Genomic DNA, 25,510 nt, shown 5'->3' on the forward strand with positions numbered 1-25,510 from the left:
CATATATCAAAGGCTGGTATTCTTGGTTTCTATTTGCTGCTGACAGGGGGCAGTTTCACATAGCTGATGCTGGCAAGGACCTACATGGAGATGCTGAAAATATTCAAAGTGTATGTTTACCCAGATTGTGAGCCACCAATCGTGCACGGTGGACTGTGCAATGCCATACACTCAATTGAAGGAAGGACCCTCTATGAGATGGAACATGATGCAGGGTGGTTGCCGCTCACGTTCACTTCCTGCCATTCAGCGTGAATTGGATGGTGAAGAACCTCCATCTACTCTTTCATAAAGTTTTTTTTTCTGTTATTCATCTTTTGGGGAGTGGATTCTTATAGCAGGGTGATTATGTTTTATGTTTGAATAACTCTATCTTTTAGTGTACCCAGTTGAGCGTTTGTGGCTGCTTTAGTGGTCTATGAGTGTAGCCAACTTTTTATAGTTTGTTTCTGATTGTGGGTGTGGTTTTGTTCTTGGTTTTGAGATGTAAGGGTTATTATTGTGGACTCCGTCTTGCTATGTTTTTTTTGTTTTTGTTTTTTAGGAGTCTTTTGTACAAGGGTTGGAACACCCCTAAAGTGTTCCCTTTATTTATTTAATTAATTCTTTGCTGAAAAAAAAAACAGACATGAAAGTCATTTTAAGTTCAATTTTAATTCTTGATTAATTACTTTTTAAGCATAAATAATGTGAACATTATTGTCAAAATTCTTCCATCATGACGAGTATATCATACTTGTAATGATTGAATTTAAATTATAATTATTTTTTAATCAGTAAAAATTAATTCAATAAATCATGATTGTTTAATGAAGATCATCTATTAAAATTATATAGTAATATAGTAATGTTAAGTCTAGAAAGATTGTCTCACACATTATTATAATGTCATGCTCATGTTAAATATTCGTGTTTAACTTTTAGTAATATAAGTCCTTTTGTATTATGTTTTAAATAATTGTTATCGACATCCTTTCTATACACATTTTATCATAAAAATATATAATTATCTTTTTTATCTCTACATTTGAGGTCAATATTAATTTAGTACCGTGATCTTTAAAAAAATCAATTTGGTCCCAAGATTTTTTACAAAGGTTCAATTTGATCACTTTTGTTAAGTTTCTATAAACAACGCATTAAATGTTGATGATGTGACGCCCACAATGACCCGGTTTGCACACGTGAACTAGACGAAATTTTAGGATTTGGGCACAAGGAAATTGGGAAAAGAAGTTTGAGGGAGAGGGAGGTGGCGACGACTATGGTGGTGGAATCAAGGGAGGGGTGATGGCTAGGAAGTGCTGCCAAGGCGTGGTATTGGGTAGTGATAACGGTTCTCTTTAGGCAAATGACGAAAGGAAAGTCGTTGACCATCTTCCAATGTCGTCACTGCTGGATCCCCATCACACTGCTCTCCATCGCCCATCACATCTTTTATGTCTCCATCGCGCAAACCTTGTACTGCATCAACGATTTCAAGTACCAACATCATTGCCACAACTCTTCGTCTCGCCACCAAGAAGCTCCGAAAGATCAAGATTAAGCTTAGCACCACCAATGGTGACTACGACGGTGTTGATGAGGAGTGCCCATTTCATTTTGCAAGAATGCCAAGTTTTCCCCTCTTCTATTCTCATCGTTGAGTGTAGAAGGTAGTTCAATTGTAAGTGTGAATCGCCGCCGCCGCCTCCCTTAATCTTCTTTCCCCAATTTCGTTCAACCTAAACCCTAATCCCTTTTCCTTCCTTGCCTCTGTTGCTACCTACACCTTTGCCTCCCTCCCACTCAATCTTATTTCTCCAATTTCATTCAGTCCACATGTGCAAATCAATGTCACTGCCACGTCATGAACCATTCACGTCATTGGTGGAAACTTAACAAAAGGAACCAAATTGAACATTTTTAAACTTTAGAACCAAATTGATATTTTTTTAAAAACCACTGGAATAAATTGAATATTGACCTCAAATGTAAGGACCAAAGAGATAATTATACCTAAAAAAATTATAAATCACAAGAAAAATTTAATAAAATACATCAACATTTTTAATAGGAGTGAAAAAATGGGTCAACTTGACCTGTTTTAGTCTACTTCATCGTAGTAAAATGGGTTGACAATATTGTTCCAACGGGTTAATGGGCCAACCAATCAAATTTTTAAAATTATATATATATATATATAATCAGATGAATTAAAATAATTATTATCTTTACATATTAAATTACTCCATTATAATTAACAATTAAAACTTAATTTATAAATGTTAATTATTTAAATTGCAATACTATTTCATATTTACATCCTTCAAATAATATAATATAAAAAAGTTTATTTTTAAAATAATTTTATTTTTTACTTTTTTAGATCCCTTTTTGTCTCGTTAGATTAAGCAAGGCAAGTCAAAGTAAACTCAGGGTAGAAAACACTAATCCAATCCACCAAAATTTGACGAACTAGCACAACGATTCACATGGAAAAATCCACTTTACCATTCCTAATTTTCAATAAATTTTAATTAATAATAACTTTATATATTTTCTTCTCTTATATTATTATTAATAACAAATGTTGGTCTCTTGGAATAATACTAGGAAGAAACTCTAAGAGAGAAACAGAGAGAAGGGAGATGGGAGTTTTAAAGAGAAGAAGCTGAAGTCAAAATTTGGGGTCTATTAGAGGAAGTAAAATAGTGATATTGACATGGAGAAAGAAAGCCACCAGAGGAGAGGAAGATTTTTTCCCAAAGTTATTAATGATGAAAAAAAATGAAAGGTTATGAAGGTAAACTTAATGGTGGCTTAGATTTCAATTTCAACATGAGTAGATCTTGGTTGTAAACATTCATTTTCAACAAATAGGTAAAAATGAGTCGTGGATATAAGCTTTTGAAGTTTGTGTATTTATTTTTTTATTTTCAACTTTCTTTTGCCTCCATGCATGATTGGGACCATCCATGGACTCTTAAAATTAGTCTAAACATTGCCAAACTACCTTGACTTCCTTCGTTTTACGGTTTTATTGCAAAACCTCTTCTGGGCCACACCAATATCAGCTTCTATTCAGCCCACAATTTGTTTCCCCTTCACACACACACCTTACGTTGTGGGATCACACCAAAATGATTTTATTTTAATAGTATGATCAAAGATGATCTAATATTCATATATCATATCAATATTAACAAGTAATTTTATAATTTTCATTTTAACAAATAATATTAAATTTTGATGAATTAATGATTATTTTAAAAAGATTCATAACATAAACAATCAAATTATTAATGAAAACAATCTCAACCTTTCAAAAAGCATCACATTGTCTACTTTACAAATAAACTTTAAATAACATTCATCGTAAGCTCGTCCGATAAAGGATGTAATATTCAAGATCAATCTTTTTTACAAATTTAATTTCAATTTGGCACACATTCTTTAGAAGCTAACAACAATTGACTCACTTTCTTACAAGGTTTTTGACATAAGTTTAGTGTTAACATAAGAAAGGAGTATTTAGGATGAAATTACTTTAACCAATACAAAGTTGAGTGCAACAAAGATTTATGTTAGTTAAAAATGTTGTTAACCTTTGCTATACACTATTATAAAAAATATATTTTACATGAATTATTTCTTACTTTTTAACAATTAGAGACTTGTTATAGATGTAGAAAGTAAGACATATAACATAAATTGTGGAATGTGGATACTAATTTATGTTATATGTCCACAAACAAGAAAAGTTGCTCAAAAACAAAGTTTCTACATTGGTTATGAAGTGAATCAATGTAAAAAGTGATAGCATTCTCTAATCTAATTTGAGTTTTTTTTTTTAATTTGAAGGAGATTGGTGGAAGCTTAATGGAAGAAGTGTGTCAAGAAGAGCTCCATTGGAGCCATGAATTCCTTATAGTTACCATGAAAAGTGGGGAGAGTGATTGATTTGGCCATATCACTTGGAAGAGGTGGAAGATGACACCAAAGCTGTTTATCCTAGAGAGGTTTAGACAAAAGAGTGCTTAGGCTTGCAATTTGGCAACACAATACTCATATATTTGATCTTTCTTTTCATGAGCCAAACACCTCAATTTATAGGAGAGAGAGTTGAACATTTTGGAGCCAAAATTTGGAAATTCAAAGTAAAACTCTGCAATGAGAAGGTGTCATGGGGACTCATGCTTTCCATATTTAGCTCATACCTTCTATGCTAAATCCTCTCCACTCCTAGGCTGCCATGCGGACGTCCATGAGTTCCATGCCAAGGTAATTTTCGTCCTCTATTATACCCTAGATATTCTACTGTTACATTGGGTTCAGAGAAGCCAAATTGTTACCCTAACTAGTCACTTTTAACCCTAACTAGACCTATTCTACTATTGGCCCCATGGTTGTCAAACTCGCGAGTCTACGTAGACTCGTGGGAGCTCCGTAGACTCGACTCGTAGACTCGTAAGAGTCTACTTTCATATTAAAAAAATAAGTGTAAATAACTACATTTAGTCCTGAATGAGAATTAATAATATACCAAATCATCTAACTTCAAAGTTTCAAATAAAGAAGGTCATACAAATACTACAAAAGTTAAATTGTTCAATTCAAGTCATAGAAATTAAATAATTAGAAATTCAAATTTCTATGTCCAATCCTCTAATGATATCCTCTCCTCCATCATCTCCATCATCATCTTCATCATCATCTCCATCTTCATCTTCATCTTCATCCACATTGACATCAAAAGTCAAATTTTCAAGATCAAATGCATCTAGAGTTGGAATTGTTATTGCCGGATTTAAGTGAACATTTGCATCTTGAACTTGATCAATCTCATCAATATTATCTCCCTCTTCAGTTATCCATTCATCATCTGATTGAATATCATCAAAGGGAAGAGCAACTATTTTTCTAATTTGCTTATTACTCAATTTCAAGTTGTACATGACATACACCAAATCATTCATCTTTTTCTGATGCAAACGGTTTCTTCTCTTTGTATGAACCTATATTAAATAGGAAATTTAGTAACTAACCATATAAACTAAATAAAGAAATTATAAATAACTTCAATTACCATTTCAAATGAACTCCAATCGCTCACATTCAGAAGAGCTACAAGTCAAGCTTAGAATTCGGATAGCAAACCTCTTCAACTCTGGAGTTCTATACTCAAACATCTCCCACCATTCTCCAGGAAGTATTGTTTTTCTACTTTCCTTTGCGTCATCCATTGCAAAGGCTCCTCTACCAAAATGATACTCAACAAGTTGCACATTAATTATCCTTCTTTCAGCAGCATCCTTAACCAATCTTCTCATGGATGTATACAAGCCTTCTTTCACCTCAGGATCATCAGATCTAAACTCAGGTTCATAATGGAATTGGGGATTGAGATAGTATGCAGCTGCATGCAGAGGCCTATGAAATTGATTATCCCATCTTGCATCAATTTTTCCAAACCTCTTCATAGCTACATACATTCATTCAATAGTAATCAATACCAACTATCATATAAGTAATAGAAGAAGAAGGAGTAATTAAATTTTTAAAGAGAAAAGCTATAAAATAAAATTGTTCTTAATCTTCTCCTTTGCACGATCTATCTCTTCATATATGAAACCCATTGCAGGTTTTGCATCTGAATCCACCAATCTTAGGACCACCATAAGAGGGGCAGCAACTTTGAGGCACGTGGAGATATTCTTCCAAAACTGGTTGTCTAATATCATATTTTCAACCTTTTTTCCCTCTTGTGAAGTTCCAAATTTACTTGTTTTCCATTCTTCAGAACTGAACATGGTCAATAATGAGGCTTTCAGTTCATGAAGACAACCTAGAGTTAAATAAGCGGGGACAAATCTAGTTACACCCGGTCTTATCAAGTCTCTTTTTTGTGTGAACTTCTTCAACATGCTAATTAGCATGGATTTTCCATAAATATAAGTGGTGATCTTTCTTCCTTTCTTGATAGTAAGCTCATGGACCTTCAACTTCTTTTCAAAATCTTCAAAATCAAATCAATGCAGTGTGCAGCACATGGGGTCCAATACAAATGCTCCCTTTTTTGCATCAACAACTCTCCAGCTGCCTTGAAATTTGCAGCATTATCAGTCACCACTTGCACCACATTTTCTTCTCCAACTAATTCAACAACATCATCCAGCATCTTAAAAACTTTATCCAACATCCATATTTTCCAATCATTTCACACATCTTTGTAAAAGCTGGATTTTTAATTACATTAAACGGAATGGCACTTGTGTAAAAAAATTAAGCAACTTGAGCATCCACTTCTTCTTTATAACCTTTCTTCATCATTTGATTTATGCTAGCTTGAACTGCCCCCTACTACCAACTTTTTCTTTTCCTTTAGAACCAAATATATTTTGTCTTTCTTCAAGCCCCTCACATCCTTGGTCTTCATCAATTATATTTAACTTTCTTTTTTTCAAAGAGGCTTGCTTAGCTTCCGCAACAATTTTTATCATCAAATCTCTTATTTCTTCTGGAACATAACAACAAGGTTCAGAGTCCTCCCTAGTTCCAGCAAGATGATGCTTGAACCTAAATATTCCTCCACTCACAATCTTTGAACAATAACTACACTTCACTTTTTTACCATTTCCATTAATATTTATCCCATGCTTCCATCCAACATCAGTTTTATTTCCTGGAGCATTTTTACTTCTATTAGAAGATGCAGATGCAGTTCTATTGAGCTCACTTGAATTTGATCCACTCCCAGACATTTCTTAACAAAAATACTGCTCCTCCAAATTCAATTTCTTTCAAAAAAACAAAAGTGCAGGGCAATCAGCAACTATTCTCAATTAAAAAACAGTTCATTCTGCAGCCAATTAAAGAAAAAACAGAACCCTAGTAATCCCTTCCCTTTCCTACCCTAATTTCACACCACCCAACTCTAACCTTATATGATGAGCAGCAACAACCCACAAGTCCGACGAACACTCCGACACGACCACCACAACGCACCACCGCGACGCCCACCTGCAACAACGTGACGCCACCACCTGCAGCAACTCGCAACGCGACCACCACCACCAGCAACCTACAACAACTCGCGACGCGACCACCACCACTGCAACTTGCGACGCGACCACTACCACTGCAACTCACAACTCAATCTATCTCTGCCACACTCCACAGAACAGAACAGAAACACAAAACGAAACGCAAAAACCTAAGTTTTTTTATTTCATTCAGGCCCCCCATTCAAAACGACACAGTTTTGTTTTTTTAAAAAAACCAGCTGGACTCGCCAACTTGGACCAGAGTCGCGAGTCCACACCGAGTCTACCGATTCCACCGAGTTTACCTCAAAACCGAGTCTGCTACCGAGTTAACTCGGTAAGGAAAAGTGGGAACGTGAACTCGGACGAGTCAACGAGTTGACTCGCGAGTTTGACAACCATGATTCCCAAATACCAGCTCAAAAACCTATGCTAATTGTCCCAAATATTTGGTCCAGTTATTTTATGCTCATAGCCCAATACGTGACCAATGAAATCCTAAATAACTTTATACAATTTATTTAAGCTAAAGCTTGGCCCAAAAATAATGTTGACTAGTCAGCCGAAACTCAATCTTTTTGTGCTCTTCTGACCATATAGTTTATGTTTTGATGAGTTGGAGGTCTTCTTGGATATGCTTTGTACATTCCTTCATCCTAGAGTAGTCCTCTTGTTTGAGCCTACAAAAATAAAAAAAAGGCCCAATTAGACCCATATTTGCAAATAAGTCCATAAACATACTCTAGGTTTTCATCCTCCTTATTATGTTGTTATGTGTGTGATACAATCCAAGTAGCCAAGAAGACCAAGGACTCAAGAGACAATTTGCACTGTGAGCAGTCATCTCAACAATCAAGTCAAGGCCCCACCAAATATTAGACGGATCTCACCTGAAGAAGAACTTGGCATAGACCATAACATCAATTGTTCTTTCTTCTGGTCTTCTTAAAAGACATAAACATGTTTGTAAATAATTTGGGCTCACTTTTGGGGTCCAAATAGCAAAATAGGTTAGAGTAGGTTCACATAGCATAAAAGGGAGTGTACTTAGAAATGGGCTTGTACCAAACCCATTTTTTCAAGACAAGGCACCTAGAATTAGGGTTTTAAACCTACCTTCTAGAAGTTATGCCTAAAGGTGCGGTTTTGACCATGGTCAACACCCTAGGCAGCCCCTCTCCCTTGTCATTTCTACCCTTCACCCATCTTGCCCACCAAGGCACCTCTTCCTATAAATAGGGTGTCTCGCCTCATGTATTTTCACCTAGATTTTGAATATAGTAAAGAAACTCGGTTTGAGTGATTAATGAGCTTTATCTCCTAAATGATTTGGGTCTTATCTTAGTGTGTGAGCATTTCAAGTGGCGACTTTTCCTTCACTTATCTTGGAGTTTTTCACCCTCCAAGTGGCGTGATCATCTTTCACCATTTTCACCATAAGCTTCCTTCATCTCATCTCTTTATCCATCGTTCCTTGCGCCATTTATGTTACTTTTTATGTTATTTCCTTTTGGTCATCTTCATTCATCATTTACTTTCATTCTTCTTAAATTCCATCCGCTACATTATTTGTCACCTTATAATTTTTTTTATCTCTTTACCCTTCTGAAGTGAACCTTCACACTTACTTAACCACTTGGTTAATTTTGTATACCTTAAAATTCTCACCATAATTGTTGAATAAAAAAAATCATAAACAAGGAACAACCAATAAAATATACAATCTTAAAATCAACTCACCATAATTGCTAAACGATTAAAGAATTTATTAATTATCACATGTCACAACATTTCTTTTTAATATTTTAATGTTCTAAATTCCTATATGTTGCAATATTAAGATTTCATTATATTCAAAATTTTCTGATAAAAAAAATTATATTCAAAATTTATACTTTAGGACTAATTTAAGTCTACGAATCTTATTCTTAAAATGTGTTACAATAAATTAATTGGGAAACAAAATATTTATAAACTATTAATCACTATAATTCCTAAGTGATGCATAATTATTATGAATTATGATATTTTCACATCTAAAATCATTTGACAATTACAATATTTTAATTAAAATAATAATTTATTATCCACACGCAATCCATCTATTTATTTATTTTATAAAAAAATGTCTCATTGATTATCATGTATTTTTTTCTATTAAAAATATTCTCTCTCGTTAATTGTGAACGCCCAATTATCCATCTAGTGATAATTTTCCAATAATTATTTAGTTAAATTTTATTTGCTATTATTTTGGAAAATTTTCCAATATAATAAACGCAATAGTCTAAAAATTCTCCATTTTCTAGATTAATTCAAATTCAATTTAAAATATATAATTTTTTATATATATATTTGATTCCATATTCACGTAAGTACTGTGAAATACAAAAGAATGTATCTTAAAACTCTTCTTTTACTAGTTTCATTATTGATAAATATTCATATTTTATTCTTAAAAGTAAAATAACATTTTTATACGTTTTCTTCTCAGGTAGCTAGTTATATGTTTTAATTGTTTTTTCTTCTCACTATTGTGATTTTGGTCCCTTATTTTTATTTCAAATTCGATCTCTAATTATTTTACTTGTACAATTGCACCTATGATTTTAATTTTTTAAATTGCAACTACAATTTAATTATACCATAAACCTTCATATTTTATTTTATTTTTTATTTTTTTAAAATAGAAACTTTTATTAGTCAAAACCTCAGATTTCAATAAAAAATTAAAAAAAAAATCAACCAAAAAATTTAGCCTTCCAACAAAACAAAAAAATTACAAAGAAAAAAAAATTATGAAGCTCCCAAAATCTTCATATTTGACCTAAATGCTAATGTAAAAATGTAATATAATTTTGCTGATATGGCAGTGTAACAACGTGTTACTTAATTTCTATTAAGTGTTAATGGATAAACTGTAATTACATAATTAAAATTATGGGAATAAATTTTGTGAAAAAATGAAGAAGAAGAACCATATTTCCAAAATAATAACAATATAAAAAGATAAAAACAAAAACAGTTATGCTGTTAAATTTGTATATAAAATTTGTAGAGAAATCAAATTAGATAAGTGTACCTCTTACAAAATGTTATATATTTTAATTTTTTAAATCAAATTATGTTTTTCAAATTTATCTTTAAATTATTTTTGTTTGCATATAAAAGTTTCCATATTAATCTAAAATATTGAATGCTTCATTTACACAAATTAATAACAAAGTACTTAGATTATTTTTAGAATATAAATAATTTAAGTACTTTATCTTTATTATTTAATTTTAACTAAATTTAATAATAAAGACACGATTTTTTTTATAGAAAGATATTGATGGTATAATAATTTATAAAAAAATAATTATGTAATTTGATAATTAGAAATATTTTAAAATTTATTATTCAGTACAAATTTAGTTTAATTTCTATATTGTTTAATTATTACTTAATATTTTCATTATCAGAATAATGCTATAAGAATTAATAGTGGTAATAATAAAAAATATCGGTATATATATGTTAGATATAATTTTCTTATATTTTGGACTGAATGACACAAGTATAATTTAATTGATTATAACGTTTCGTATAAAAGTAGGAGGAGAAGATAAAAATAATAATAATAAGATAAGAATGAATAGTTATTTTAGAAAATAAATTCTAATTTTGAAGGACAAAATAAACTTATAGCGAGTGATCAAAATTGTAAAAAATTCTTCAAAAAATTAAACTGTTAATATCTTACTAAAGATTTTGTCAAATTGTTTTTTTATAAAACTAGTTCTTTACAATATATAAAATACAATGTTAGAGTGATCACGAAAATATCTTTAAAATCTAATTTGGTAATAGATTAATAAGACTTATTTGGTGACGATTTTTTTGAAAGACGTCGAAGTGGTAATAAAACATGTAAGAAAAATATTTTAATTGACATATGTAATTTTTAGAAAATAAGTTTAGAATTTTTTCTAAATAAGTTGAAATATCAAAGTTATAGTCATTTAAATTTTAAACATATTTAAAATTAAATTAAATTAATTAATAAAATATTATTATAATTATATTTTTTCAATTAGAGAAACAACTAAGAAATAAAGTTGAATGTTTAGTTATTTAAGAAGAGTAGAAATATGAGAGAAATAGAGAAAAAATGTTTTTAAAACGGTATAATTAATTAATTTAATAAAAAATAAAAGAAGATACGGAAGGATAAATAAAAAATATATTTTTTCTCATCTTCTCCCTTAATCAAACCAACCAAATTAATGCTTTCCTTATAGTATGTTTAAATAAATAAAAAATTAGAGTGTTCATTTTTATAAAAAAATTAAAATATGTTATCTAGGATAAGAATTTAAGAAAGTGAAATTTTAAAAATGTATAAGTAATATAATTATTTAAAATAAACTAAATATAAGAATTTGAAATTTCTTTTATATATATATATTACTTTGTAAATGTATTATTGACTTAGCATTAGTTGGTACATTGATTCGATATAGATCAAAATGTAACTGACTCAGTAAAAGTTGATTTATTATTGATTTCACATAATTTTTTCGACTAATCCTTACATACTTTTGAAATTAGAATTAATTTTTATAATATTAAATGAAAAACTTACAATTAATTTTGACTAGGATAGTTTTAACTAATATAAGGAGGAGGGATTTTTTTTATCAATATTAAATAAAAGATCAAACAATAAAATCCCGATTAATAATGTTATTTTTTTTAATCAATATCAATTAAAATAATTTTGATTGACATTAGTTAAAAACAACATCAGTTAATATCAAGAAAATTCTTTATTAAGGTTAGTTGAAAAAATCTTACAAAATGCAGTTGTAAATTTTCTGAAATTAATATTGATGAAAAAATTATCCATTTATATTTTAAAATTTTTAAACAACAATTAATACTAAATTAAATTTTATAGTTAACAGTAATTGAAATATTATGATTAAATTCAATAAATTTAAATTATTTTATTCCATCAAACACTTAAAAAAATTAAAAGATAAAATTTCATAAATTTAAATTAATTTTTCAAAAACATTTATAAAATAAAATAATAAAATAATCCAAATGTATAGTTTTTTATAAAAGCTTTTATGTTAAGAAATCCGTGGTTAAGTTTCTTGAAAGTGGTTCAATTTCCGATTAATAATGCTTAACAATGCTTGAATTGAATATAAACTCAAGATTCAACTGCTTGATAAAATAAGCAATTAAAACATCGAAATTATTGATTTGACTTGACCAGAAAATTATGTAACTTCATCAGAAGAATATTATTTATAAAAGACATCATTCTCTCTTTAAAATTTTGTATAACTAAAAAAAAGTGTAAATAACGTATTTGATCCATTCAAATATTGGAACTTTTGAGGATTTAAATAATTTTAATATGATCTTAAAATATATTATTTAATGGATATAGTTAAGGTTGACTGTATCCACATGTTTTCTGCAAAATTATTAATCATGAATGGTAAACAATATTTATATTTGATTTCTCTATATAACAGATAGAGATAGAGATGGAAAGAAAAGAAAGAAACTACATAATTAAATAATTAATGTAAAAAAAGATTTTAATAATAGTATAAATAATGTAACTCATAATAAATAAGGAATCGCATGTGTTCATGCAAATTAATTTATCTCTTGAGCCCTACCAAATAAAGAGAAATAATTTGTTAGTTAAATTCAAGAAGTGTCCATATATTCTTACATACAATATATAAATTATAGATTATTTAAATACTTTTCTTTTAAATTTTATACTATTTTTAATAGAATATGTGTAAAAGTGAAAGCATATATGTCAACAACACAGTAACCTAGACCTAAATCAATTGGAGTTCTGAATTGAGTTTAGGGTTTCAAAAGAAAACAAAAGAACAAAATGAACTAATTTCTTGGCCTTTTTGTTTTTGTAATGATAATGAAGTATGGGGAAGCATTTGTATGGTCCTACAATAAACTGTATCACAGTGTGTCTTAAACAAATAACAGTAATCTGTAGAAAGAAGGAAAACATCATAAAGGCCGAAGAAAAAATAACTATCTAATACTCCTGTTCTTCTTTGCTATACTGTATACCATTCTACAGGCAGCGTCCTGTTAAACAAAGGAACATTCATCTTTGTTATCTTCATTTGCTCCTAATGCTAGGGAAACTTTATGCACCATCATTATTAAACTAGTTCCTAGTTAAGTCTCTATGCTTAGCCTGCATCTTAGTTTTTTTCTGATAGAGTTTACCAAAAGAATAATCTTATTATCCATCAACTACCTTCCAGCCATTTCCCCCTAATTTTAACTCACTAATTCACCTAAAGAAACATAGTAAATGAACATCACTTTTATAGTTCAAATCCTGCCATATCAAACTTCTGAGTTGTAGCAGTGCATTCTGTCTTTGAAGCACATGTTGCAGAATGATTGGTCATGGCTGTAACTTCATGTGCTGCAGGAGAAAAGAAATACATAGATCATAAGGAACTCATTTTTCAACTCCGAACATTATTCCAAATTAATTACAGCAAAGAAACAGTTCCAAAAGAATAATAACCTTTTCATAGAAGTCTTGTATCTCCTCTTCAGTGAGGCCTTCATCATCTCCAACACTTTCCTCCCACCCAAGGGAACGTAAAAACGCAATCTCTTCCTCTTCTGGATAAGGAAATGGATTGCTGCTATGCTGATTCTCTCCACTGCTTGAAGGTTTCAGAGGTTCGTTGGCAGCATTGCCATTCACTGTAATTGTGGAGCTGTAGTCACTCTCCATGTTCAGAGAAGATGCGTCTCTAGATTTCAGAATGGGACAACTAGAAACATTCGTTGTGCCGGCTTCAGACTTCTCCAAGGTACAAGACATGTCAATAGGCAAAACGTCAGAAGAAGGTTTTTCCAAGGAACTCTTCCTTGAAAGATTCTTGAAGAAATCATTCCTGCTCTGGGTAGGAAAAGTATGTTTCTTTTCCAATGTTATCCATGAAGAAGGGGTTGAATTGTTACCTAAGCTTCTAGAGGGAGCAGATATAGAAGTGGATCTAGTGGCACCAACTGGGCCGAGCAATGATCTACTATTGGGACTTAAGTTGTCCTTTACTACTGAAGAGACACCATTCAACTCTCGTGAAGAACTGAAACTAAGGGAATTAACAGAACTAGTTTTCTGTATATCTGAGTTCGGGTGAGCACCATGCAAAGAATGACCGGGTCGACGTGAGTAGAAGGGATACTGCTGCCGCCCTGTCTTCACCTTTGATTTCTCCGAAGAGCTAGCAGCCTTCAAGATATTGATATTCCAAAGTTAGTTATACATCAAATACTTCCCAACAATAATCAACTGCTAGTTAGTGATTTTAAATTTCCTCGCAGTTATTGAACTTAAATTACATAGCAAGCTACAAATTCAGTCCAAGAAAGTTTTAACTGCTCAATGGTTTTATTTTTTGGTACAAGACTCCAAGTTATTACTGTTTACTTCTAAGAAATGAACATGAATGCACCAAAGAAAAAAAGATTTTATGTCATGTAGACTACAAATGTCAATTCCACGAGAGTACAAAGTCAAAGATAATGATAAAAGTCAATAACCATTGAGTCAGGTGTCAAATACCTCCCCATAGATACCAAGGAGGAGAATGACATCATCTATCCACACTTTACTAATATGGTTAATAATTATTTCTAGTAAGGCATAAGGCAATAAATTGAGTTAAATAAATCTTAACCAAAATCATTCAAAAGTATCCACAATATACGCATAGGTCTTCGACACTTCCAAAATAATTTATTGATTAGAACATAGATCGATAAAGTTAGAAGAAAATACATTTTACATGTAACATGTTTCTAGTTCTAGCAGATTTTCATGAGGAATATCAATCACAATACAACATATAACAATACCATGAAATTTCTATTGTGCATAAAACCCAAAAATTGTACTATGAAAATAATCAATATATTTAAAATTAATGTTTTCATAACTATTATTTTAAGAAAAAAGAAGCAGAAGAAACACTTACCAGGGATCTAGGTGTGGATGGTGTCACTGGGATTAATAACCTAGATTGCTTAAGGGCCAATTCTTCAAGCTTTTGAGTACTAGCAGATAACTGTATGGAAAATATACCATAAGAGCACTGAACACATTTCAACAAATACAAAACTTTAAAAAGAGTTCAACATCAAACATACTTGTGATGGTGAGTAAGAGTGATGTGGACCCTGAGCCAATGTCTCAGCCATACTGAGACCCATAGAAGATGTGCTTGTAGAAATATTATACTGATGTGTCACCATAGCCTTGCTTCTGATTCCAACTGTCATAGGAATATCATGTGTTGCTGAGGTCAGGCCCTCATTGTCAGTATCTTTCTCTCCATCCCTATCATGCCAGCTTCTCTCAGAACTACTATATGACCTAGAGAGGCTAGGACTCCATTGACGACTGGAATAAGTCATATGATCTACACAGGAAGGATATTTGACACTATCAGAACTGTTCATAGATGTTTATTTCAGTTATGCAATATATTGAATAAGAATATTTCTCGCACAACATTTGGTGACTAAATATCATACACATCATGAATCAAAGTACAAGATTTCACATTGGCAAAAAATAACATCTCTGGTATGTGTAGGAGAAAAAGAAAAAATGTTCATGAGACAACAAATTGTTGAAGAAAATAAAAGGGCAATAAAATTTCCTTTCCAGTGCAGGGAATTTCCCAATCAAGCATTAAAAGATTTGTAAACACCTAGTGAGCCATGAGCATTCCATACAAGAAAGTCAAGATACCACTTCTAATCTAAAACCTTAAGAGAATAAGCATATGGGTCTTCTTCCTTATATACCACTTTTCAGACTCATACTGACTCAATGTCCGATCAAACTAACACTTGGAAAGATTCAAGAGAATTTCCTTTTTTTTTTCCAGCATGGTCATGGGAATGAATGGAAAATTGGCTACAATCATGGATCAAACTTAAAGCTATTTCCAGCCCCCACACTATTTCTTTTCTTTTCATCTAAAGTATAGAAAATAATATTGGAATCTCAATTTTTTTTCCTTACCTTTCCTAATTTTATTTTAAACATAAGAACATGCTATTAACTATTATCAGGTATTCAACACCAAGCATAAACAATTACCAGAATATGGTGATGTGAATTGGTTGTTTGTACCAGCCACCCTACTCTCATTTCCACTGCTTTTCAACCATTGTGGTACTAATGAATGATCACCTCCTTTCATTCTTCATAGCAAATAATCAACCTTTTTCCAGGATGGGATGAATTTGTGCTTCACATGTCTGAATTGTATGAGCAATTCCTTTCTCTTTTCCCGAATGACCAATCCAACGCTTCTTATTATCACTCGGTTAATATAATCGATGCTAAAATAACTAACTGCTCACAAATTGAAGTCTTTCTTCAAATTCCCAAATTGCAAAATAATCAAAGGTGATGTTCTGCACACTTCAATAAGAACCTGCTCACTCTTTCTCAATGTACACATGTACAAAACTCCCTGAACCCTTGGTGATGATGAGGAAACTTCAAGAAAAAACAATATCCCTCATTTTCTGCATTTAACCCCTTCTGCCCTCAAACAATAAGGGGTTTGATTTCAGTCTAAGTTCTTCTCGCATAAAGCAATTTGCTTCATTAAAAAAAAGGGGCCGATAAAATGGATAATTCTGAATCAAAGACACAGAATACAACAAAAGATTATATTATATTGCATGAATTCCCTGCTCTATGAACAACAAACCTAGTGTCTAATCCAATTAGTGATAAATTGAACCACAAAAGAAACCTTCAGGCAATCAATGCTTAAATTTAATAAACCCTCCACTAACCCAGAGAGAATAATAGGAAGGAGCAGCAAGCCAGGTATAACAGGTAGAAAAACTGAAGGATTAAAGGGGTAAAAAGGACTAAAGAATCAAACAAGTGAGAAACACAAGTCAAACATCCTCAGCCATCAGCAAAAACTAAGCACCACCCAGTGACTCAAATTCAGGAATTAGACCAAAGAAGGGACATGGGGTACATTGTACGGGGATTATAAGCCAGCTAAACCGATAAAGGTAAAGACTTTGGGTGGCAAAAGTGAAGAGGCCAAAAGGGGTGTCCTGGTTTCACGCAGAGGAGCAGAGAGAGGAAGAGGGAAAGGGTTAAATCGGAAAAGGGTGACAAAAAAAAAAAGAACTTGGGCAGTGTAATAAGGATGGGGCTCTGAAAAGAATTAAAGGGCGGTGTTGAATTTGGTTTGGAGTTTCATGTGGTGTGCTTCTGCTTCACCCACCAGTCACCACTGCCACCTTGTCTTGTGTTGTACCAATGTAAACGTTTGGTTGGCTTGTGCCTCAAGTATTTGTTTGGTTTAGGTATTTATGTTTACCTTATTGGCTTAAAAGATAAGTACACACTAATTAATAAACTTAATTTGTATCCATAGTCTATGCATGCATGATTGTTGCCAAACAAGATAATTATTAATAAAAGGCTTAATTAATACACACTCTAAAAAATACAAGCTAGATAATTAATTTTAACATTAATTAAAGCAGTCAATATTATTTACTTTCATTATTGTTATATTTAAAAAAAATTATTTCTAAAAATTACATTATTGAAGTTGATATAAAAAAAGAAAATATTAAAAATAAAATTTGATTGAAAGGTATTATTCCCTCCATTAGTTTTTTAGGTGTAGCATGTTTGATTTTTTTTTTCATTTTTACTGTTATCTTTAAAATTCAAAACAACATTTTTTTTTCAATTATAAGTTTACTCTTCATATAATATTTAATTTATATATATAATTTGGGTTGCAAAAATAAAAAAGGTTAAATTAAATTTTGTAATAAATATTTTATTCAAATCAAGAAAGTGTATTGCAATTATTGGTTTTCTCAAAACAATTGAAACTTAAAAGAAAATATATAGAGATAGTATTTGTAATAATCAAATATTTTACTTATATTTATTAATTGTGGAAGTATGAGTTAATTTTGTTTCCTTAAATATACAATAAATAAAATAAAGTTAGTAAATTACTAATTATATGCTTCAATATATAAAGATATACATGTACAAATATGTACATACATCTTATTGTGAACTTAGCATGTACAAATTTGTGGTGCAAAATATAAATCATTCATATGAATTTGGATTGTTGTCTTGTTGTTATTTTTTTTTAATTCCTTTAAAGTTATCCATCTTTTGACATTTGTAAGAGATAAATGTGATATTAAAAAGTTATTATTACTTGTATACCATGAATAATGTTGAAAATAACTCAATTTACAGCTGATTAAGGATAAATGATTAAAGGTTGAACATTAAGAGTTGAACTATTTATTTTCTAGATAATTTTTTTAAGAAAAATTTTAATGACAACAATGTGTTTTATACATGTTATATATATATATATATATATATATATATATATATATATATATTAAGTTATGATTCATCACACTATCCAAAGAATGTTGGTTCCAACTCAGATATCTATGAGTATAATTGTTAATCAAAACTCATGTGAAAGTAGTAAGAATATAAATATTTTTAGATAAAATATTTTATAAAGAATTTAAAATCATCATATTAACACTAACCTTCGACAACAAAAGTTTTTATATAAGGATTTCAACAATGTTTAGTTTTTCATATTAAGAAATACTTTATTATGTCCAAGCTTACAATGATTTTTCTCAAATTATTTATTCCACTTTATTGGTCATATATTTGTCCATTGTTTTTAAGATTAGTCTTGCAACATTGATAAAGGTATATTTTACTTGTTAAAATACAAAATTATGCACTTAAAATCAAATGCATTGAATTGAGAAATCTAGAAATAGAACTTTATACCACTTTGAACTGTTATTGAGATTGAAATTATTTGATCTCATAAGAATCTTGAATTGGGAAAATTGGAAGCTGAAAAAAATTGGTAGAAAACACTCAATCCACTAAGCGCATGCTAGATGTGCTAAGCGGATTCGAGTCACAAAAGGTCAGAACTTGCATTAAGCGAAAAAGTTCCAGAGAGAAAAAAAAAATCTGTAGACTGAAAAGTTGGAGTGATCCAAAGAAGCATTGAACACAAAAGAAATTTGGGGATGAAAAAAGATCTCGAGTTGAACATACGCAAAGGGAGACCGAGCGAATTGATTTCATTCACCAAGCGGATTAATTGGTGTCAGCGGATCTTAATGAAACAATATTTTGTGCTTCAACCATATAAGTAGAACTATAAGAAAATTTGTTATAACCTACTGATAATTAACTATGAATTTAGATCTGTAAATAAATTTGAACTTATGTATGGATTGCTATCGCTATGTAAAATTAGTTACCTATAATTTTTTCCGTATAAAATAATGAAGTAGTTTGATGAGAAAAATCAGTAGGTAAAATTCGTACGTAATTTTAGCAAGCTAGCATGAAAAATTGTTACCTACGAATATTACTTATGAAATTTTACCTACAAATATTACCTATGAATTTCTATCTACAAACTTTTACCTATGGATGTTATCAACAAATTTATTCATAAATTATACATATTCAAATCTATAGAAAATTTCATTAGTATTAATATTATTAACATTATGCTTCACTTTGTTATTAGACGATTTATTGCTTGCAAAAAAAGTCTTGAAATTTATTCAACCTCTCCTTTATGACTAGTTATTCCTTGAGTTGATATCTAAGTTAATCACTAGGGTTAATTATTGATTGACAAAAGGTACAATCCGGCAACAAGACTCATGTAGTCTAAAGGACATACTATAAATCATCTACCAATGTTCAAAGGTGTGGATTATGAACATTTGAAGTAAATAGTGCATGCTTTCTTTGAGCCATGCAACACTGACATGTTAAACATGTTGGAGAAAGGTACAAAATTTGTATTACAAAGATGAGAGAATGTTTATTATTACAAAGGTACTATTGAAAAACTTTTGTAAAGAGGTAATTCTCGAATTACCTAGTCAACATTTGGAAAGTTAAATACAAAAAGTTTTGCACAAAAGTAAAGATATGACAACAAATCTACTACAAGTTTTTTCTGCCAAAGGTGAGTTCTAAAGATCACATAACTGAATATGATAGTTCGTGATTTATAATGCCAAAGGTGAGTTCTAAAGATCACATAATTGAATATGATAGTTCGTGATTTATAATCTACTAGCAGACATCCTGTTCAACTTGCCTCACTTTCTCTATCTTAGCTTAATTTGTCATCAAAGGAATGAAGGACGAAACAAGAGAGGATTGAAAACAAATATGGTTTTATCTTTCTAATTCTCTTTTATTTTCAGTTATTTGAATTTTATTTTTTGTTTAGTTTTTATTTTATTTTATTTTTCGGTTATTTTGTTTTCTATTTATTTGTTTATTTGGTAATTTGAATAAATTTGGTTTTGTTAGTTTTATGTCTTGAAATAATTTTCTTGAATAAATTTCAGTTTTAATTTGTTTGTTTTCTAGTTTATTTTTCTCAAATAAAAAAGAACTAGAATATTAATTTTGAATTGTGGGAAAAAAGAATTTGTGTTTAAATATTAGATAGTGAGATGAATTAGACACATGTTAGAAAAGAAAATATGATTGAATCCCTATTCAAATGTAGTTGAAATTATGATACATGAAAATTTAACAGGATGATTGATTAAGACAGGGAATGACAAGACAAAAAAGAATGAGGCCAATTAAACCAAGTGAGTGTGTGAACCTTAAACAATTTTGAGAGTTTTGCTGATGAATTGACAGTTGTGGTTACTTAATTTTTATTTTTGTTACATCATAAAAGAACATGAAGATGATTGAGGCATTTGTTTGTGTTAATTAGGAACCCATGGCCAAATAGTCAACCTTTATCTTATTAGAATTCCATTTTTTTATGTATCCCCTTTGGGCCAAGATTTTTGTTATTATTGCACCTTAACCTTTGATGATATATTTTTCTACCCTTTAGCATGTTTAAGGAAGGAGAACATAAATGCAATACATATACAAAAGGGAATGGTTGGTTCTGATTGTGAAAGCTCAAAGAGTTAAAATATAGGAAGAATATTTTCCTATTATTGAAAGAAAAAAAAAAGAAAAAAAAAGAAAAGAAAGAGAAATAGAAGAAGAAAAAGAAATAGAAAAGAAAAAAAAAATCATCACGAAAATCATGAAAAGTCAGAAAGAAAAAGAGTAAAAAAGTGACATGGAAAGAAAGTGGTAATTAGATAACATATATGTTCTCTATAATTGAATTGTAGGTATGTTCTTCTTCTTTAAGATGTGCATTTTGTTATCTAAGAAAAACCAATATTTTTTGGAAGCTCAGCCTCATTACAACCCTGAAAAAGACCTCAAGATTCATGTTTCTAATATGTTTGTGATTTGAAGATGAAATGAAAAGCAACTGTGATTTGTTATGATTCAATGAAAATAGAGAGAAACACTTACCCGTGAGAATATGAGAAGATATTCCTTGATCTGGTGGCTAGATTGGGAATTGAACTGGGTTTTCTCTGGTCAAGAGCATCAGATTGTTTGATCCCTTATTAAAGTAATTCACGTAAGCATCTAAAAGGTATGGCGGTGTTCGACTCTGGCAAGGTCCACAGGCAGCAATCCTCAACAGCAAGCAGTGTAACAACATTCTTCTTCTCGAACTTCCCGGATGAGTATGGTGAACTTGATATGCTAAAGGTGTTCCAACGCTGGGCCAGAGTGAAGGAAGTATTCATCTCCCGTAGGCGCAACAGGTGGGGAAGGAGATTCAGTTTTGTTAGGATGTTTGATGTGAAAAACGCGGGTAGGCTAGAGAGGGAGATGGACCAGGCATGGGTGGGTAGGATGAAACTTTACGTCAATATTTCACAGTACAGGAGGGTAGAACAGGAGCGTCGACAGTATATGTCTAGAGCCATAGGGGTGAAAGCGGTGGGTATGGTTCACGTTGAAAGACCTCACCATGCACATGAACAAAGGCAGGAGAGTAACAAAGAGGAGTGGAGGTTAAGAAGGGGAAGGAGAAGGTGGAAGGGAGAGAATTAAACGTAAAGCAAACATATGCGGGTGTGGTGAAAAAATTCTCACAGGGTGCGTGGAAGGGTCCCATGATTGAGGCAAACCAAGTAATCCTACCATGGACGTGTGCTAGCGCAGTGGGCTTCTTTGCAGCAGATCTGAGTTATAATCAGTTGTGCGAAGAGTTCATAGTGGGAGGGATGGATATGGTTAAGGTGAGGTACTTGGGTGATAATTTGACTTTGTTAACTCCTAGAGAATGGGAAAGGTTGGAAGATATTATTGCACTTAATAAGCAGTGGTTTGAGAGTGTCTTTGAGTCTATTGAGCCTTGGTCTGATGCACTTGTAGCAGGCCACAAAATAACCTGGGTTAGATGCTATGGGCTCCCTATTTCGATGTGGAATAGAGATTGTTTTACCAAGGTTATAGGAGAAGTGGCTACACTGGTGGACATTGATAAGGCAACAAAAGCTTGGGAGAACTTGGAATATGCCAGACTCCAAGTGAGGCTCCTTAAGTCGTCTAACGCTAGACTGGCCAAGGGGATGATGATTAACGGTCTTGTCTATAATGTGTGCATTGAAGAGGAGCAGCCCAACTCCTTTGAAGGGAAGTGCAGGTGCACGTATAACCATTATGTAACCTCAGATAGCGTCACATCGTCGGAGTCCTTCATGGAGGAAACCCATTTGTCCGAAAAGAGTGAGAAGGAGGATGGAGAGCAAGGTGAGGGGGAGGTGCAGTGGCCGAAGGAAGTAGTGGAAGAAAGGAATGACGACAAGCCAGATAAGACAAAATTTTCGAATGTTGAGGAACGGACTGCGCAGGCTGCACTTGGTCAGGAAAAAAGTGGCTATGGTGACACAAATGAGGAAAAACGAAAGTTGGAGGAGCAGGCAGGGGAGTCAGCTTTTTCAGTAGCCCAGCTAGTTAACGTTGCATGTAAAAGCAACTCTGTCCAAGCAGCTTTAACTAATTTCCTTGTTGCGCTGGAAAACTCAAATGGTATCAAGCCCAATATGAACTTGGGCCGTGAGGGGTCCGGTGAAGTAACCCAACAGAGTGGAGGGGTACATGCCCAAGGAGGGGAGGACGGGCCGTGCAACGTAAGGGGCGGAAACATGGTGACAGTGCTCTCCCCAGCATGTGAGCAGCCTGCAGGGGTTAGGGGTAGCGAAATGTGTCCAAGTGTAAGGTTTAATGGTACGGATGATGAAGGGAGCTCGGGGAGGGATAGTAGCGGCAACCACAGCATAACAGGAAATGCCAGTGTAAAATATAAATCCTTTTCCAGGGGAGAAGGTATGATTGGGCAAAGCGGTAGTGAAGTGAGAAGGGGGAAAACAGCATTCACAGTCCATAATTAGAGGGTGTGGTGGACGAGAGGAAAAAGATGTCGGTGCTAGTGGTGGTAAAACCATGCGACACATGTGTCGGAAAGGACAAGGGGAGGTGGGCGAGCACAGTACGGTGCAGCAAAGGAAGACTCGTGGAGGAGCAAGAAACGCTTACGCTGGGAGCGACACAAATTCAAGGGTCAGTGAAAAATCCTACTCGTTGTCTGATGGGGATATAGCTAATTGTAACAGTAGGTGCCGTAAAGAGGAAGAAGTTGTGGAACCAAGTGCAGTATGGGAGGCGGGTAAACAACTTGGGGTTGCTTGCCATAAGGTCGAGAGTGATGTTGTTAAGGAATTAGAGAGAATGGAAGCCAGAGACCTTGAGGGTGCAAAGGAATATGAGGAGGGAAATAAGAGGAGTTTCCTATGATTGTTGTGAACCTAAATATAAGAGGTATGGGGGGGGGGGGGGGGGGGGACTAAGGCCAGGTACTTGAGGAATGTTATCGCCAATAAGTATGCAGAGGTGGTGTGTCTATAAGAAACCAAATCTGTTGTGTTTTCGGATGCTAGGTGTTTCTCAATTTGGGGGAATAATGATGTAGGCTGGATCCATAATGAAGGTCTAAGTGGTGCTGGAAGTTTGCTCGTGATGTGGCATAAGCAAATGTTTCAGTGTGAAAGTCATGTGATGGGCACAAGATTCATTGCAATGTTCGGTTTGCATACCAAAACGAACCTGAGATGTGTGGTAGTTAATGTATATGGAGCATGTAACTTGAAAGATAAGGAGGCCTTATGGGAGGAAGTTACGGACCTCAAGAGTGCCAATCAAGATAAGGCCTGGTTCTTATGTGGAGACTTTAATGCTGTTAGATGTGCAAGTGAAAGGAAGGGTGTCAGTGAAAGGGGCAGTCAAAAGAAAGAAATATCTGGCTTCAACAATTTTATAGAGAGTAATAGTTTGGTGGAGTTGTTGTTAGTGGGGAAGAAGTACTCCTGGTACAAAGTCAATGGTACAGCAAAAATCAGAATTGATAGTGCTGGTGACTGATGAATGGTTACGGGAATGGCCAATGGCCAAGCAGTTCATATTGCCTAGGGAGGTGTCAGATCATTGTGCCATTGTTGTCAAGTGCCTGATGAAGGACTGGGGGCCTAGACCGTTTAAGTCAATTGACGCTTGGATGATGGAGCCAACGTTCGAGGAGATGGTGAGATCTAAGTGGTGCTCGTATGCTGTTCGAGGTGACAATATAACAAAGTTTAGAGACAAACTTAAAAGTCTGAAGGCGGACCTCAAAGTCTGGAACAGGGAAGTGTTTGGGCATATGGAAACCGAGAAGAAAAGGATTCTGAAGGAGATAGAAGATCTTGATGTGTTAGACGATGCAGACAGGTTGGAGGACCATGACAGAATGAAGAGACTGGATCTTATCGGCCAAGTGAGACTGGTTAATAAGAAAATTGAATCCCTGGCCAGGCAGAAAGCTAGGTCCAAATGGTTTGTGCATGGGGATGCTAACTCTAAGTACTACCACTCAGTAATCAGATGGAGGAGGCTTAGAAATGAGGTGAAAGGGGTACAAGTGGGGGATCAATGGTGTGAGGAACCCCAGGTGGTGAGGAGGGAAGCCAGAGCTTTGTTTGAAGAAAGATTTGTGGCTCGACACGATTTTGGCGTCAGACTACACAATGTTCAGTTCAAGAAGCTCACCGAGGAGGAGAGTGCGAGTATAGTGTCTAGTATCACAGAGGAAGAGGTGAAGGAAGCCATATGGATGTGCGAGGGGTCTAAAAGTCCAGGCCCATATGGGTTTAATTTTAACTTCATTAAGCACAACTGGGAAACTATTAAGCACGATGTTCTTGCTGCTATACAATCCTTTCAAGAATCTGGAATCATACCGAAGGGGTGTAACGCCTCGTTCATAGCACTTGTCCCCAAAGTAAGAGACCCGACAAAATTAGATGAGTATAGACCTATATCTCTAGTGGGATCGCTGTATAAAATCGTTGCGAAAGTGTTGTCCTGCCGTATGAAGAAAGTGCTACCTGCGGTC

At 32.9% G+C, this 25,510-nt stretch overlaps 2 protein-coding genes and 1 pseudogene across 3 annotated transcripts; all 3 read right to left on the minus strand.

Annotated features, from left to right (window-relative positions):
- Window positions 1-4,560: 4,560 nt before the first annotated feature.
- On the minus strand, window positions 4,561-4,973 carry LOC150029149 (uncharacterized). The gene has a single exon (XM_090299423.1). The coding sequence runs from the start codon at window positions 4,956-4,958 to the stop codon at window positions 4,626-4,628; it is 333 nt and encodes a 110-aa protein (XP_090155549.1). The 5' UTR covers window positions 4,959-4,973; the 3' UTR covers window positions 4,561-4,625.
- Window positions 4,974-5,072: 99 nt separating this feature from the next.
- On the minus strand, window positions 5,073-6,797 carry LOC137809446 (uncharacterized; annotated as a pseudogene).
- Window positions 6,798-12,940: 6,143 nt separating this feature from the next.
- LOC137811791 (uncharacterized) lies at window positions 12,941-17,430 on the minus strand. 2 transcript variants are annotated; one of them, XM_068613621.1, is made up of 5 exons: window positions 16,207-17,430; window positions 15,246-15,517; window positions 15,074-15,163; window positions 13,609-14,328; window positions 12,941-13,503 (listed from the first exon to the last, which is right to left on the minus strand). In XM_068613621.1, the coding sequence occupies exons 1-5, from the start codon at window positions 16,307-16,309 to the stop codon at window positions 13,483-13,485; spliced, it is 1,206 nt and encodes a 401-aa protein (XP_068469722.1). In that variant the 5' UTR covers window positions 16,310-17,430; the 3' UTR covers window positions 12,941-13,482. The 2 variants fall into 2 exon arrangements, with proteins under 2 accessions (XP_068469722.1, XP_090154844.1); XM_090298718.1 differs by lacking the exon at window positions 12,941-13,503 and having other exon boundaries at window positions 13,570-14,328; window positions 16,207-17,426.
- Window positions 17,431-25,510: the final 8,080 nt, after the last annotated feature.

Source organism: Phaseolus vulgaris, chromosome 2, assembly GCF_051622355.1.
Source record: "Phaseolus vulgaris cultivar YP4 chromosome 2, ASM5162235v1, whole genome shotgun sequence".
In the NCBI taxonomy this organism is placed as follows: domain Eukaryota; kingdom Viridiplantae; phylum Streptophyta; class Magnoliopsida; order Fabales; family Fabaceae; genus Phaseolus; species Phaseolus vulgaris.